The sequence below is a fragment of the Festucalex cinctus genome, chromosome 18 (genome assembly GCF_051991245.1).
Source record: "Festucalex cinctus isolate MCC-2025b chromosome 18, RoL_Fcin_1.0, whole genome shotgun sequence".
Classification (NCBI taxonomy): domain Eukaryota; kingdom Metazoa; phylum Chordata; class Actinopteri; order Syngnathiformes; family Syngnathidae; genus Festucalex; species Festucalex cinctus.
This window is the reverse complement of record NC_135428.1, coordinates 9,531,817-9,547,906: the sequence shown is the minus strand read 5'-3', so window position 1 is coordinate 9,547,906 and position 16,090 is coordinate 9,531,817. Positions and strand designations below refer to the sequence as shown.

Genomic DNA, 16,090 nt, shown 5'->3' with positions numbered 1-16,090 from the left:
ACACGGTTTTAAATTGTTGTATTATTGACCTACATTAAAAAAAAATAAAAAAAAAGGCAGATGCCAATATTCACCCATTTATTACTTTACTCTTCCCTGCACAATATTTGCATCCGTTAAACTAAAAAGCACACGGGATCACGCCACGAATAGCAATGACACCAATTTCCAAATCTTCTCTGTTAATACGCTGCGTGATAACCCCGTTCCCTTGCAGCGGATTGGCCAGGTTGCAGTTGACATTAATGTGCTTTCTATTCAGGTCAGTGAACTCGCAGTGCGGATGCTGTCACAATCGAGTCCTGTGAGGAGGTCACAGTGAAACCAAGCTGAAAATCTTTATATGCTCTTATCTTTTCCTGAATGACAGGGTTATGTCATTTCCTCCCAAATTAAATTAGCAGAAAAGATAATCCAGCATACTTCATAAATCCTCTTTTATGAGCTGCTTTAAAAATGTCACGCTGCCCCGCCGCTTAAAAAGCACAAAGTCACTTGCTAAGTACACATATTTTATTGATTAAATAGGAAACTACATACTATAGGTAAGACTATACACACAGATTGAGCATAAGCAGGATGAGGATATGTGTCAATATACAAACTGCAAAACACATCTCAGCATCCTCTCAAAATGTCCACAGAGGCAGCCGTCATGGCTGCCCAGTCATTTCCATCCCTGTTTCAAACTCCCAGTCTCTCCCTTTGTTCACCATGTGATCAACCCATGTTATATAGGAGCAGGCAAACACATAAGGGCATGTACATTGGACGAGTGCAAATAGAACATGGCACATTTTTCTGCTACATACAGTAGATCCCGAGCTAAAGGTGTGGAATGTATATTAGGAGCTGCAGTCTCTGGATAGAAACAGAGTAAAAGAGTGGTCCCGGAAAGAAAGACGAGAAGGTTTTGACGGCCTCTATAAAACGTCCGCGTAACAAAAGTTTAAAATACTGTAGAAAAGACTGAATTAAAATCTGTAGGAAAAGCAACCTTTAAAAAGGCACCAGTCCAAGTTGTGTGTGAATTCTGAGATAGCATTTCATCTTGCTGAAGATGAATTGCTCAGATTTGAACCTTCTGTGACTTTGCGTGGAGATGTTTGTGCTTCAGTGCTGTTCCTGCTTGACGTTTGTGGTCTTGTGAAGCCAGTAGGTGACAATGAACATTGAAGTTAAAGGGGGAATATGGTTGCAGTCATAACTTTGGAGAAGCATGGTGTGTACAGTATTTGATTATTTTCTCACGGCACTAGCAGTTGCAGGTTTATTACCCACCCTGCGGACCGGGACTCTGGAGACGGGTATCTTGGTGCGAGGGGTTTCTTTAGCCTGCGGGATTTGAGATCCGGGTGGAGACTGTGCGCCGTGCTTGACGGGGATCTTGGAGTCACGCGGAACACCGGCGGGGGCCTTGGACTGGTGAGGCGGCTGACTCTCCTCCTGGCTGTGTTTGAAGGGGGCCACATGGTCGTCAACACTGCCACCTTTGTCTCTGCTGCCTGTGTTGTGAAAGTCCAAATGACGCCTGTCCTCGTCTATGGGAGTGGGCGGGTCCCTGCCTGAATCGTCATCCATGTGTTGGCTGTCCCGCACTGGTAGCTTTCCGGCTCGGCCTCCACCAACCACGGGTATCTTGCTAAGTGCCTTTCCTTGCGTCCTCCTTTCTTTGGGGACGACCATGCGTGACCCATTTTGCTGTTCCTCCACTTTGGCTGCATCTGTGCTACTCGGGCGAGACAACTGTCCGTTTGTTGATGGCTCATTGGTGCTCATCTTGTTAGATGTCGCAGTTTCACTTGGCAAAGGCACAGGAATAGTGGCAGGGAGGGAAGTGACAGGAAGAGTGGGTGCTTTCGATTGAGTAACAGGGATCTGGACTGGAGCAGGAGGGCTTTTCGGCATAGAAACTGAAATATGGGCCAGGGCGGGAGGCTCGTTAGAGGCTGGCACAACAACAGATTCTTTAGTCACAGACACTACAGGCGCAAAGACAGGAGTGTCTTTAGATACAGTCACAAAAGATGCGGGAACAGCAGTGTCTTTAGATACAGTCACAAAAGATGCAAGGACAGGACGGTCTTTAGATAGAGTCACCGGTGGCTGAGGACTTTGCGATTTGGAAACTGGACCCTGACCTGCGACAAGGGTTGATGGGAGTTCTTTATCTAAAGACACCAGAGATTTTTTAGCCATAGAGAAACTTGTAAAAGTAGTTGGACTAGGCTCAGTGACGGAGATCCCATTGGACACCCGTTGGCTGGAGGTTTGTTTGGAAATGGCTGGCATGGCTGTGGTTATAGTGGTGTGAGGAATTAAAGGAGGTTGTTTTTTAACAGGACTGTGAGCAGCTTCCACCTTTCCAGCTACATTTTGAGGTTTAGCAGAAGAGGAAGGCTGAACATTGCTATCGGGTTGAGTGAAGGTAGCAGGGGAAGACAGGCTATGGGTTGCAGGTTTATGGGATGCAAGAAGTGTTGTAGCTACAGCAGGAGGTTTACTTACAGAGGCAATAGTTAGAGAAGGAAAAGAGTGAGGGGCAGGTGCTGCGTCTGTGTAAGCCACTTTGCCTAAAGTGGAGTTACAAGTGGTCACTTGAGTCTTATCCAGAGAAGCCTGGTTAAAGGGAGTAGTGCTCGGTATGGTTTTCATTGTTATGGAAGGGGTGGACATTATGGGAGGGGTTGATGAAATTTTCACGGTTGTGGTTGTATAAGGTGATTTTATTGTAATCCCAATAGAAGGTTTCTCCAGGGGTGGAGAAGAGTCTGAAGTTGGTTTAACTGACTCAGTTGTCAGTGTGGAAGATTTGGTAAAACTGGTTACAACTGGCGTAGCTACAGATGAGGTTGGGGTTGTCACACAAGTAATAGAAAGACCGCCGGCAGCTACAGATGAGGAAGAGGTGGATGCCAGAGGAGAGGTTATGGCAGGTCCGGAAGAATGAGAAGTGGCCAATGCTGAGACCTCAGGTGCTTCAGGGCTGGAAGCGCATCTAGCTTTGCGCCACTCGGCTTTCACGTCAGCCATGATGTCTCCTCCTGAGATGGACTCGAAGGTGAGGAGAGAGGAGATGTCGTCCAGCAAGGAGCCCAGGCCACTCTCGGCGGGCACCACTGGAGGTTCTGTAGCAGGCGCAGGCAATGCATTATCAGTTTTGCTCACATCGCTGGCTGGGGAGCTCTCGCTGCTCGCTTTCTCAGGGCTCTCCAGAGAGCGAGGATGAGATTTGGGGGTGAGGCCGATATCCTCTTTGATGATTTCCACGCTGTTAGATCGGGAGGACATGAGGAGCGGACTCGGGGGAGCGTCCACCTTGTCCTCCTTGTCTTTCGGACGCAACTTCATGCTGCCAAAGAGACCCTTCAACCCTTGCCGTTGTCGAGGAACTGGCTGGCACACCGTGTGGACTTTGCGGTCCCCCCCTCCTCTCCGGGCTCCCCTCAGCCGTGAAAAAAAACGGAGGGACTTGGCCGAGCCAGTTGAAGAGATGGAGTTGCGAGCGGCGGCCAGGACGCCATCTTCGCCCGTCGGCTCTTCCTCCGCATGTTCGCCGTCTCCTTGACTCACCTCCCGCGCCTTCTCCTTGTCCGCCTCCAGTTCAGAATCAGGCGCAGCGCCTTCGGGTAATCCATCGAGGGTTTGGCTCCTGGTGACAGGTGACTTGGTGTTTTTAAGAGAAAAGATGTTACCAGGCTTGCGTTTGCCAAACAGCTTGAATCCTTTTCGTATTTTTCCACTTGGTTGGGATTCACAAGGTGGGGGGTCCACGTTCTCCGTCTGTACATCCATCTTTTCTCTGCGTCAGCCCCAGTCTCCTCCCCACTTTTGATGCGGTTATTATTCGTCACTCGCTGGATGGTGCATTTATATCAGAGTTTATATCTTTGTCTCCCTCGGAAGAACGTCTTCACCTGCCTTGGTCTCACCGCGTTTACTATGTTATCGTCTGTCTGCGTCCCCTCCCTCTGTCCCTCCAATGCTTTCTCCTCTAGTTCGCCCTCAAAAGCCCCTCCCCTTCGCCTGGCTCCTCTCCCCAGTTACCATGGCAACTGAAGGGGTAAGCTGCTTTCGTCAGCAATGCAGAGCCACGGGCTGTCATGTTCTCTCTTTCTCATATGTCTGATGACTGTTTATGTAAACAGCAGATAATTGAAATTTGGGTGCATCAATATGTCAATGTATCTTTTTCCCTGCAACTCTTTGAGATATAGAGCAGATATAAAAAGTCTATTCATTTTGATTTTTTCTTTTCTCTGGACCAAAGGTCTGAAGAACTTGTGCAAGCACAGACTGCCCATTCAAACTGTTCATAATTCCTTCCACCTTGACTAAAGGTCCAAGTTCCATTTAACACGAGTTTGAATGTAATTGGTTAAATCTGAACACAGTCATATCCCACTCATAAAGATGGTGTCTACACTGCCACAACAACCACATTGTCTTAGTTGTTTATTTAATTAGTCTTACTCTCTTGAATCTATATACACACACACTTGTTTTTTTTTCCTCAGTTGTCAATGGTCACAAGGGTGGAAAAAGTTTTTGAAGGATTTATGGGTGTTTAGACTTTTACATCCGGTGTATACTACAATATAGTAAAAGTTTCGATTCCTAAGTTATACAGCAGAGAACAATCATGCATACTTATGAGGTGGAATCTTGACTGGTATGTTGAAAAGTAAATGTGAGACTTGTGTGTTAAATGTTATAAATGCTATTTTTAGAACAATAAGTCAAATTTAAAAGCGGAAGAGGACCGAGCCTTTGAATCAGAACTGAGCACAATGGAGTCATGAGAAAGATTACATAACTGCTGACGAGTAGCTAAGAGGACGCAAGTATTCGTTTTTCAAGTTCAAGTCAATAGGAAATGTTGGTATACATTTATTAGAATAGTATACAGTTTATTTTATATAAAACTGTATTATAGTGGTCCTGGCAAGATAAAATCTATTGGATTTAACACATTAAAATGTGATCCTGGAATCACAGAATAATGTTGAATGTTCTTGAGATATTGCATTATATGTTATGAATAAGAATGTGACATCTTACTCCGAAATGAGAACATCTTTATCTTGTTTGTTAGCATACATAATAAATGTTATACAGTAGCTTGGTCAAACAACTTTTTATAAATGAGGCATTTGAGTGGAGTGTGGAAAGGGATGCTTCTTTATTTTCAGGTCAGTGCATGAGGTTTTGAAGCGGAACACGCTCTCTTTTGGCCATTAGAGGAACAGCAGAAAAAGCTGCCACCTCATCCACAGCACAAGTATTTCCCGCTTTGCACTATGTGGGTCAGCAGTCTTTAAATAAACCTCTGGCGTTTTGTTCACAGACAACAGAAGGTTTGGTGGGAGCACGACATAGATATGCAGACATGCTGTACACATGACAAGGCTTAAATAGAGCCTTGATTCTCAAAACATTTAACTACAAAATGAGATTTAATTATGACAATTTCTATGTATGAAATAGAGTACAAATAGGTTTGTTTTTTTTTTTTTTTTTTTTTTTTTTTTTTTAAATCAGCCTAAAAGTGATAAAGTGGTATTAATGCAACAATAAATTATAAACCTCTCTACGGAAATACTTTATTAGCAAAAAAAAAAATAATGTTTTCTCACACTCGTGTGACACATGAGGTAGTTTTCTCCTCACAGAACCACATCAATTTGACCATTTGGCCAACGGTACCTCAGATAAAGCGCATCTTTCATCTTCCCCCGTTCAGACGTCGTGCTCCATGTGAGCAGCCTGCAGGGAGGCTCCGACCTTGTCTTGGTGGTTGTTATGCTCCGGTGAGGGAAGCGTGTCATATGTACGACGATAAAAGAAGCGAGTGACCAGGGTGATGATGAACATCTCCATGATCATCATCTGCTGACTTAGCACTGCGGGAAACAGGACAGAGAGTGATTGGTCCATATCGTGCCAAAGGGGAGGACAAAAATAGACTTGTGCAAATATTTCTCACTGGATCCACGGGCCTGCGAGGAGAAGGGAGGGGCGCAGGAGATGGTTCCATCCAGAGCCAGGATGTTGATGATAGACGTCTGCAGTTGACTTAATACGAGGATTAGCTAAGGATTAAAAACAAGCACTTAGTTAATGGAATGCTGAGTGGACGCAAGTTATATAATATTCATGCATTCCTTGAAATTGAAATTAATGGCAATTATTCTGTTCTTCTCATTTTTACTTCCCAATCATAAAACAGCCACAATGCATCGAAATAAGGCCGTTGAGTCTATGTTCAAGCAATCACTTCAAACTAGGGGTGTCAAAATTACGGTGTTAATTTAAAGTTCCTTTTACGCCACTACATTTATTTATTTTTTTACGCGCAATTAATGAACGCTCCTTACTTAGAAAGCCTGTCCTGAGGAAATTCCAGTCACAAAGCAGCAGACAGGGCCACGTCAAAATTTAGCAGTAATAAATGTAATAGTAATGCATATATTTGTGAAGACTGGGGTCAAGTTGTATTTTACAATTTTTAAATTGTGGAGAATTTCACAAGTTACTTCATGTTAAAGATTAGGTAGCTCTTAATATGAAAAGAAAATTCCACTGAGCTGCCACCGATGTCTTACAAATGAAAATTATGCCATCTAGTGGCAGAAAAGTGACCTCAACAAATAAACATCACACTCGTTTTTTACTTTTAACTCAATTTTATGAATTTTGAAATTAATTATCGTATCAACTAAAAATTTTCCACTTTTTTTCTTGTACATTTAGAACAGATATAAAATTTGTGATTGATCGTGAGTTAACTATTGAAGCCATGCGATTAGTTTCGATTTAAATTTTTAATCGCCTGACACTCCTATTTCAAACAATCAAAAGTTTGTCATCAACAGCATTCATAGCAAACAACTCGTGTCTACTCACTTGGTACATGGCATACTTTGGTATAATATTGAGGCTGCGTAAAAGGTGGTTGGTGTTCATGAACACGATGGCGACGGGCCACAGGGAGGTGATGGTGAGAACACCAATGAACGGATTGATCCAAATTGCAGAGCCGGTGATCTCTAGCTGTTAAAGAACGGTTCATTTTTTGAGTCATTTGCGGTTATGAGATGAAACAATAAAGTAAACTTACATCTGAAAGGTCAAAGTTGCCGTTTGTCCACAGTACGATGGAGAGGACGCTGAGTACTGTCTTTAGGATGGCATACTGCAGTGCACCTAACTTCAGCAGAAACAGCATGCCCCTTAAAAAAAAAAAAAAATGCATTTGCATTTAATTGAATGAACGTTTCCAAGTAGGATCAAAAGTTGACTATCAGCACCGTGACATGGGCACACGAGGTAAACACAGGCAGCAGCAGCAGCACGGCCCCGTTGTGATCTTGAAGGGTTTCCCAGAAAAGCGCTTCAGGAACGCGTCACTGCCACCCAACTCCTCAATCAGCAGGACCAGCACTTTGTACACCACCACCGCAAAATAACTACACAAATATAACTGTGCATCAATAACAATCACAATTCATATATTGGTGAAAATGGTGGGCAAATTCAATAAATTTATGTAAACATGAAAAATGTTCACAAGTATAATAATATGACCTGTGATCTTTTCCTGTGTAATGATTCATCCAGTTGCTTAAACTACACGCAAACGTTACACGCAAGGTTGGACTCAGATGTTTTTGAGTTGATGATGCATGATGATGTGACAGTCGAGTGCTTGTCTCAAGGGCATCTTTCCAAGTACTTGCAATTATTTATTTTTCAATTATCGTTCTGCGGCCTTGGGCTCGTTCTGCGGCCTTGGGCTCGGGGGTGTGGGCCAGGGCTGGGGCGGGGGTGTTCCGGGTGTCTGGGTCGGCTCGCCGACCGGTGTCCGCTCGGGTGGCTTGGGGGTGGCCTTGGTGCTGCCGCGGCCTGGGGATTCCGGGGGGGGGGGCAGTGCTCGCTTTGCTGGACCGCGGTTGACGGCTTCTTTCTTTGGTGGTGGTCCTTATGCATGCCAGATCCGTCGCACCAGCATCTACTGAAACTCAACAGAAGTACCCTCTCCCTCCCACAGCCCCTTGAATCAGTTGGTGCTGGTGTCTGTGGTTCTCACTTTGCTTTATCTATCCTTCCCTCCTTCCTCTCTTTAGTTTTTCCTCTGGTCACTTGAGATCTTAATTTATTAGAAGTATGAGGTTTCTGGGGTTGGCATAAGACTCTGGTTTTGTAACCACGCAGGAGGGGTCTTGTTGGTGCTGGACTTCACCTTGATGGATTGGATGTACTGGCTTCTATGGATCTCACTCTGCCTTATCGATCCTTCCCTCCTTCCTCTCTTTAGTTTTTCCTCTGGGCTCTTGAGATCTCGCTAAATTTGCTGGAATTTAGAGGCTTCCGAGGTTGGCGTAAGACTTTGATTTTGTAATCATGGGGAAGGCAGGAAGTGTTTGGTCGGTGCTGGATTTCACTTTGATTTACCTTTCTTTTCTCTTTATTTCTTTTTTTTTCTGACCTTTTCTCTGGTCTCCTGACCATTTAAACCTCACGACTCTGGCAAGATTCTGAAGTACCTGGTTAAGGCGAAGGGTAATGGGATATTTATAAGGTTTTAGGTGAATGAATGAGTATAAATTTATACGTATTTGCACGCACGCAAAAAAAAAAAAAAAAAAAAAAAAAAAAAAAAAAAAAAGAGCAATGATGACAAGACGTTGAATCGGTAAGACTACCGAATGAACAATTCTGAAAAAAAAATAAAAAAATAAAAAAAAATAACTGTGCATCAATAACAATCACAATTCATATATTGGTGAAAATGGTGGGCAAATTCAATAAATTTATGTAAACATGAAAAATGTTCACAAGTATAATAATATGACCTGTGATCTTTTCCTGTGTAATGATTCATCCAGTGGCTTAAACTACACGCAAACGCTACACGCAAGGTTGGACTCAGATGTTTTTGAGTTGATGATGCATGATGATGTGACAGTCGAGTGCTTGTCTCAAGGGCATCTTTCCAAGTACTTGCAATTATTTATTTTTTCACATTTTGCTTGAAGCTGAAAATAATACATGTAAAAGCTATGAATTTTCATAACCTAAAAGTTGGAGGTGGGAATAAAACTCACCAATTTGATGTCATATCTGTGAACATGACAGCCCTCGGAATCCACATTCCAAAACAAGACATGGTGGCAATGACCTGAAATAAGAAAAATATTTACTGTATTCTTAATGCTTTTTCAGTATCCAGTGTCAGATGAGTCAGTTTAACACATCCCAGTCGTAAAGTGGTTGATGAAGCATATTTAGGAGGCAACGGGAATCTTACAGGGGCGGCTCCATTGACCCAGATGATAGTCGTCTTCTTTGGGTAGGGCAGTTTTTTGTAAATGTAAACACATTGCTCCAAGTAAAGCAGCAGGGATATACAGGACATTAAGGTGAGCATGGCGTAAAGGCACATTCCAAACTCATCTAGCTCTGATGGGAACACACACAAAAGAAAAGAAAAAAAAATGCAGTACAAGAGTTAGTGGAATATTAAACATGAACACCACAGCATGAGCATCCTCAGGATTACATAAACAGAAGTGGTTATTGTTCTTTGAATAAGAGGACATTAGCTCAACATAAAACAGCCTTTTTCTTACTACCAAGTTATTTTGAGCAAATACTTAATTTAGGGGTTATGAAGTGCAATATAATAAAGACCACAGACAAAAACAGTGAGAAACATTGGTGACTAGATGCTCAACAGTGCTGTGCAGCTTTGTGATTCCTTTGACCTGCTTGATAAGGAAAGACTTACGCTTTATCACATCCATAGCCAGAGGAGGCTCCTGTAAACAGGCGGGATCAATGGTGCTGTTGTTTACTTCCTCCATGACTCCTGATATTCTTCTTGCCTAAAATTTCCCCCTGTGGATGTTGTTATTCAAACTTCATCAGCTCTGCTGAAACCAAGCTTCTTTGTGGAAGGTGACGAGTCGGACACACAAAAAAGAAGTCTTTCCCCATTCACATGGCAGTTCAAGTAGAGTGTACTTTAACCTTATGCTACTTTTAAGGAGCCATGGCTTGATGACACGTTAAGAAAGCACAGGTTTATGAGAATCCCTCCATAAGTAACTGTCGCTCATTCATTCACAGACAGTCGCAGTCATTAAAACGACACAGAGAGAGCAATGAATGCATCGGCAATGAATGCATCGGCGCACGTGAACTTTGACTGGGCGTGGGGCTTTCAGGTGAATATAAAAAAAGATGTAAAATAGATAAAGGCCGTTTTGAAGGCAGATTGATAGGAATATATTTTTATTGCTTCCTATACAGGAAATATACCCTATTATTTTGTAGGATTCATTCAAATCATGGTCAATACTGGCCTAGAATTTTTCTAACATGAAAAGTGTGTGAAGATGAGGAATCTGGTTTGGGGAGCGATTTGGGATAATTCAAGTAGCCCAGTGAAATCCTGAAATGGTCTCTTAAACAAAACAAAATCGAAGAGATGTCGGGAGAAAATTTACACATTGCCTCCGAGTTATGTAATTACTACTGCTCGGTTTTAAGAACACAGAAAATCTTAATCAGCCCAAAGACCTGGACCATTTTTTTTATAATGTGCGGGGTGGACCAACATGAGATATAATACACAAAAGAAAGACTTGTCAAACGCTGTAACAAAAAAAATCAACACGTGCTTTATAACATTTAAAGATTAACTTACAAATAATATAAGGAAGTCATTCACAAATAGATAGTGCAGTGGAAAGTAGTACATATTAAGTTAAACCTGAGTTAGTTCTCACACATGAAGCTTAAATTATCAGTTTGCTTTATAAATGTGACAAAAAATATATAAGTTCAACCCTGTAAACAAAAATCATTTGACATTAACTAAACTCAGTCAAAAATCAATTCATTGTGCTGAATCTTTTTGGACATATTGCACATGTGGTTGGCAGCACTGATCTCTCCTGATCCATTAAGTGAGGCTTAACTAACATGAGATGTACTTCGTGATAAATGATATAAGTATAATACTGAAATTATGTAAATTAAGTAGTGAAGTTGAATATACGCACTGGCTCTGAGAGTAAAGCTAAACCAGCTTGTTAATGTTTTAGGATCACAAGTCCACAACTAATGAGAACCTCTGGATCAGACTGCTGCAGTCTAAAGGGTCGTGATGAAGCCCCTGGAGTACTTTTACATGTTATTTAAAAAAAACATTGGAACTTTAGAAGCCTAGCTGCGGACAGAGAATGGCTCCTGCGGATGTGTTGATGGTCAAGGCAGCATGTGAGGTCAGCTGGATGAGCGAGAAGAAGAGAGAGAGAGAAAAAAGTACTTTAAAAAGGAGAAAACCCACCAAAATATTGCAATAATTGTACAATTTGGTATACCTTCTATGGCTCACTTTCCATGGCCACAGACACGATCTGGACTCCTCCTAAAAATAGAAACAAATAATGTAAAATACAGAAGCCTGCTTTTCAGAATGACAATCACCAATATAGTGTTTTACTTATTGTACCATTCTCCTCCTTGTTGTCATCCACTGTGTGTTGCATATCATTGGCAAGCCCATTGGGGCTTATTTCCTCATTAGAAAGGCTGTAATTGAATTCACATGGGTGATTAATGGAAAGTGGGGTGGGGAACAGACTCCAAATAAGACGTTTCAACAAACATAACTCAAATGACCTTTTGCCATTTTGTTGTAAGATGCTGTTTGCCTGTTCAGGATCTATGTGCACCAGTCTGGTTACAAACGAATGCCCGTCACCCAGACTGTTGAAATACACATACATAGGGTTAACTTGTATTTGTGGTATGAAAATGTTTTCACAATATGTGTACTTCAAATTTAGAGCTGAAATGTTACCTAGAGAAAACAGGGAATATAAAGTGCTTCGCTTCATCCCCAAACACCTCCGCCACATTCCGCTTGAAGCCGAGAGAGAATCCATTTTTATCCGGCCCTTTTACAAACACTGGCGCCCTAAAAGCCTCTGTCAATGAGTATTGAAAAACAAGTTAACTTTCACAACCATGACATCACCAATGGGTAAAAACAGCACTGCTTCCAGTACCTATGGTGGTCCTGTTCTTGCCTACAAGCCAAAGGTGGTAGCTGAAGAGTGACAGGATGCTGATGAAGAACAGCGTTGCCACAAAGAACAGGAACAAGATATGGAACTTGGCATGCGTGTTGGGAAGATGTTTCTATGGAGGACAAAAGACAATTTAATGTTCATCAAATCATGTTAAACAAAGTACATTTACGTATAGCTTTTGACTCACATTTAATGAAATACGAGCCAATATGTCAATTTTATTTGGAAAAAAATAAGCGTATGCACTTACAGACCAGAACTGGATGAAGTACTGGATGACGGTAGCACAAATCACTCCACAGTAAAGTGAAGCATATGCCAGAAACAAGACAAAGAACTTGTAGTTTGAGAAGCCAACACAGTTATTCACCCTGATAATGGGGAAAAAAACAAAAACACAATCAATAGCTTGAAACCTGATAACAAAAAAGTATTTAAGTTTTTTAATTTAAGTAGTTAGAGTACCAGGGACAGTGATGATCCATTTTGAGCACACACCTTGAACAATAGAAAGAACAGTAGATGTGTTGCAATTAGGTCAACACATCATATGACAATATCATTTTAACATACCTGAAAAAAAAAAAAAGTACATTCAGGGGAAAAAAAAAAGTGCACTTATACTTTCATTAAGATTTTTATTTTATTTTATTTTTTATTTAAACTAAATGAATTATCTGTTATCAAAATATAGGGTGCTTCTGGAAGACCCTGAACAGCATCTCGCATGTCTTTTTAATCAAATAAACAAATACGTCCTGAATAAAGTGCATGTACTCACATCTCACAAGTGGAGCAATGGTGGCAGCGGTCAGGTTTGATTACCTGGCAGAGGCCACAGTATCGGATTACTGTAGAGAATAGAGGAAAACAGAATGACTTTTTTGTGGCATCCATTTTGCCTGAATGACTTTTTTTGTGGCATCCATTTTGCCTTATTTTAAACACATCAGCCTACCTAAAATATTTTAATTACCGGCACCGTATTATTTAATTTACCTTTGGCTTAAAGGCCTATATATTTTGTGTTGCACGCAAACAGTGCTCTCTCCAACAACATTTTGTTTCTTTGGTCTGCAGCAGGACCGTCAATTTCCAAATCCTAGGTCCTGAAAGATGTGCTACTTCCACTGCTAATAGATATGATGCCTCTATTATAGAATTTCTCCATGTTATTGTTGTAGTTGTTGAGTGGAACAGGTCGCATGTGTCCAAAGAGGCAAACAAGTGCACATGAGTCCAATTAGCCCTTCTGTGAAATGTTGCTCCGGCTACACATGAGCATGCTGTAGCTGAACAGGAAAACACAAGCTCTGGTTAGATATTTTGAAGGAAAATGGAAACGCTTCTAATAAATAATATTTCTTGCTTACATGCAGTAAGTATAAATAAGTACATTAGTGTTAAAGCATTTTCAATTGAGCGTGACTCTTGAAAGTTTGTGGGGTGTGTTGTGACAGAACTCAAAACCGTTTTAAATTGTAATCCATACAAGTTTGGATATTTTGATAGTCCACTTTGAATGTTTGTCTCGATGAATCAGTCTGTACTCCCCCTCTGGCCCAAAGTCAGCTGGAGAGGCTCCAGATCACACATGTGCAACTGTAAGAAAAACTGACTTGAAAATAATAATACAGTTCCTGTTTTAAGAAAACTATTTTTATTTTAGAATGTGGAATTTGGCATTTTTTGGGCTCACGTTCCAGCTTACAAACACATCAGGTACGGCTAACTTTAACTTTTTGCAAAATGTTGAACATTATCAGTTGATAGCTTCAGTGGATTCTAGTTAAAATCTAATTTGCTTATCATCTTGTATGAGCTGCTACTAACTTCCTCTTGTGTTTACAGCAAGTGTAAAAAATAATAACGATGAAAGGTTTGTGTACTTCCATTGTCCCGGCACACTCCCTGGTGGTCCGATCTGAAACAGCTTACAATACAGTGTCAGTCAGTGTTTCCAACTACAGTAAAATGTCTCACCTCCTCCTGCTGTGCGCGTGTAGACTGGTAAATTCCTCGCCACTTTCTTCAGAATTTCCTGTTGCATCTCCGCTTGCTCTTCTCTTTCAAACTGTTCTTTCTCCACTCTTGGCAGGGCGAACTGACAGAAGAAAGTACAGATGTAAATGATATATTTTACAGTATAGTTTGTGATCATGACACACTTGATTTGATGGTGTGAGAAAAAAAAAAAACATACAAGTCCAAAACACACGCAAACGTTTTCTATTACCACTTTCGATGGTTGGGAAGGTTTAGTACAGATAGTTTTCCAGTAAGACCATATGAACATGAAGAAGAAAATGTGGAAGACGACCAGGTAGCTGACTGTTGAGAGGAAGCAAAGATGAAGCAACGCTAGCATAATATTTGCTAATCATAAATTAAAAAGGAACATGTATAAGTCACTTACTTCGCTCTGCATTGTTTGTGATTGTATCTATATAACATGCAGAAAGGAAGCAGACAAAATATTAGTTAGTGCTCATCAAGAATGCATAAATTCACATCTCGCATTGCACGACACCACGTCCTGGCACCATGTGGCAGCAGCCTGGCACCGCTTGCAGTGTCCCCCCACCCCCTCCTCCCTTTGCAATAAGACAATGAGAAAGACCTTTGTTGAGAAAGCAGGGACGCCCCTCGCCTGACCACAGCCACTAAAATTCATCGACACGCAGATAATGGTATCATCAGTTCCAGGCTGGCAGCAAAAAAAAAAAAAAAAAAAAAAAAAAAAAAAGCCATCGTTCATGAAGGACAGTGAATGATGCTTTTTAGTCCTATTTTCTCATAAAAAAAACATCAGCCTGCTTGTTTGACAAGCAAATTTGATATAAATTACTTATCAATCAATTAGTTTAATGACTCAGTTTTTATGGCCGCCATATGGTCACTAATGGGGTTATTTATTTATTTTTACTCGTGTATTCTTGGTAACCACACGGGGGGGAGCCTTTATCCATTACGGACTGATACAAGCTTGTCTCATTATCTAAAGTTTCCCAGTAGTCATGGTAATTTACTTTTTTATAGTCAAATTCAGTCTTTATTAAAATATATATATATATATATATATATATATATATATATATAAATCACTTGATCACAATTAAGTCGATAGAAAGGTTAAAAAAGCAGCCTTTAAAATAAATAAATAAATAAATAAATAAATAAATGAATAAATAAACGAAGTAAAACTGCAGAACTGTTCAGTCAGCTAGCCTTGGTGCGAGGGGAAAACACTTGAATTGACATTATAGAGTAAAATGCACGCTTTTAATAATTTCTGCCGCCATCATGTGTATCGCAGAATTTATTTGGCTTCCATAGATCAGAAGATAACATTTATTGACGAGAGATGCCGTTACTTCCTTTTATAACCCGCAAAAGTAACATTTGTCTACTTAGAGGAACTCTTCGGTGAAAAACTTAAGTATATGTAAGAACGGAAGAATAAAACATAAATTATACAACCAACTCAACTTTAAGCCCGGAAATAATCGTAAATCACACTTCGACAAATAACAGCTGACAAGTTGGCAACCGCGAAATTATCAACACACCTGCATGACAACTACATACGCGCATATAAAATTGTAAACTAAATACATAAGATAAGGTATACTTACAAACACAAAGCTCCACAACATACGCGTAGTAAGACCAGCCAACGACCAGGTTAATAAAGAGGACAGGTATCCAGTTAAGAGCCCGTTTGCAGCACCTCAATGTACGAGAGGGCGCCATCTTTAATCTGGAATAACTGCCAGTGTGTGGTAGCCGGTGAAGTGATACGTCACAGCCATGCGAGGCGAACAGTGAAAAACTACAAATCCCGGGACTCCAGGTGGAGGAGTGGAACCGTCACTTGCCTTCGGTGCTAAAAAAAACAACAACAACTACAAATCCCAGACACTCCAACGATGTCTGGTTTCCTGTTCATGTCGCTGAATAGCTTTATCGATTTGGATGTAAAATAT

General features: G+C 41.1%; 2 protein-coding genes across 3 annotated transcripts; both read right to left on the bottom strand.

The window, feature by feature from the left end:
* Positions 1-5,562: 5,562 nt before the first annotated feature.
* Positions 5,563-10,148, bottom strand: LOC144006376 (organic solute transporter subunit alpha-like). Of its 2 annotated transcripts, none has more exons than XM_077505182.1 (8): positions 9,791-10,148; positions 9,311-9,462; positions 9,108-9,181; positions 7,311-7,469; positions 7,121-7,232; positions 6,907-7,053; positions 5,987-6,092; positions 5,563-5,903 (listed from the first exon to the last, which is right to left on the bottom strand). In XM_077505182.1, the coding sequence occupies exons 1-8, from the start codon at positions 9,864-9,866 to the stop codon at positions 5,740-5,742; spliced, it is 990 nt and encodes a 329-aa protein (XP_077361308.1). In that variant the 5' UTR covers positions 9,867-10,148; the 3' UTR covers positions 5,563-5,739. The 2 variants fall into 2 exon arrangements, with proteins under 2 accessions (XP_077361308.1, XP_077361309.1); XM_077505183.1 differs by having other exon boundaries at positions 7,317-7,469.
* A 514-nt stretch (positions 10,149-10,662) lies between these two features.
* Positions 10,663-15,862, bottom strand: LOC144006599 (palmitoyltransferase ZDHHC20-B-like). The gene is made up of 13 exons (XM_077505523.1): positions 15,740-15,862; positions 14,521-14,547; positions 14,341-14,435; positions 14,088-14,208; positions 12,886-12,955; positions 12,570-12,602; positions 12,355-12,475; positions 12,081-12,213; positions 11,873-11,999; positions 11,692-11,778; positions 11,522-11,601; positions 11,391-11,437; positions 10,663-11,296 (listed from the first exon to the last, which is right to left on the bottom strand). Exons 1-12 carry the CDS (start codon positions 15,855-15,857, stop codon positions 11,394-11,396), a joined length of 1,056 nt encoding a protein of 351 aa, XP_077361649.1. The 5' UTR covers positions 15,858-15,862; the 3' UTR covers positions 10,663-11,296; positions 11,391-11,393.
* Positions 15,863-16,090: the final 228 nt, after the last annotated feature.

Bases quoted from the DNA above. Each gene is read 5' to 3' on its own strand.
- LOC144006376 (XM_077505182.1), bottom strand. From the start codon at position 9,866: ATGGAGGAAGTAAACAACAGCACCATTGATCCCGCCTGTTTACAGGAG. The intron at 7,233-7,310 runs GTGCTGATAGTC...TTTTTTTTTAAG, and splicing joins CCTCGTGTGCCCATGTCACG to GGGCATGCTGTTTCTGCTGA. The intron at 7,054-7,120 runs GTAAGTTTACTT...GTTCTTTAACAG, and splicing joins GCAACTTTGACCTTTCAGAT to CTAGAGATCACCGGCTCTGC.
- LOC144006599 (XM_077505523.1), bottom strand. From the start codon at position 15,857: ATGGCGCCCTCTCGTACATTGAGGTGCTGCAAACGGGCTCTTAACTGG. The intron at 14,436-14,520 runs GTAAGTGACTTA...TCCTCTCAACAG, and splicing joins CACAAACAATGCAGAGCGAA to TCAGCTACCTGGTCGTCTTC. The intron at 11,602-11,691 runs GTCATTTGAGTT...ATTCAATTACAG, and splicing joins TTACAACAAAATGGCAAAAG to CCTTTCTAATGAGGAAATAA.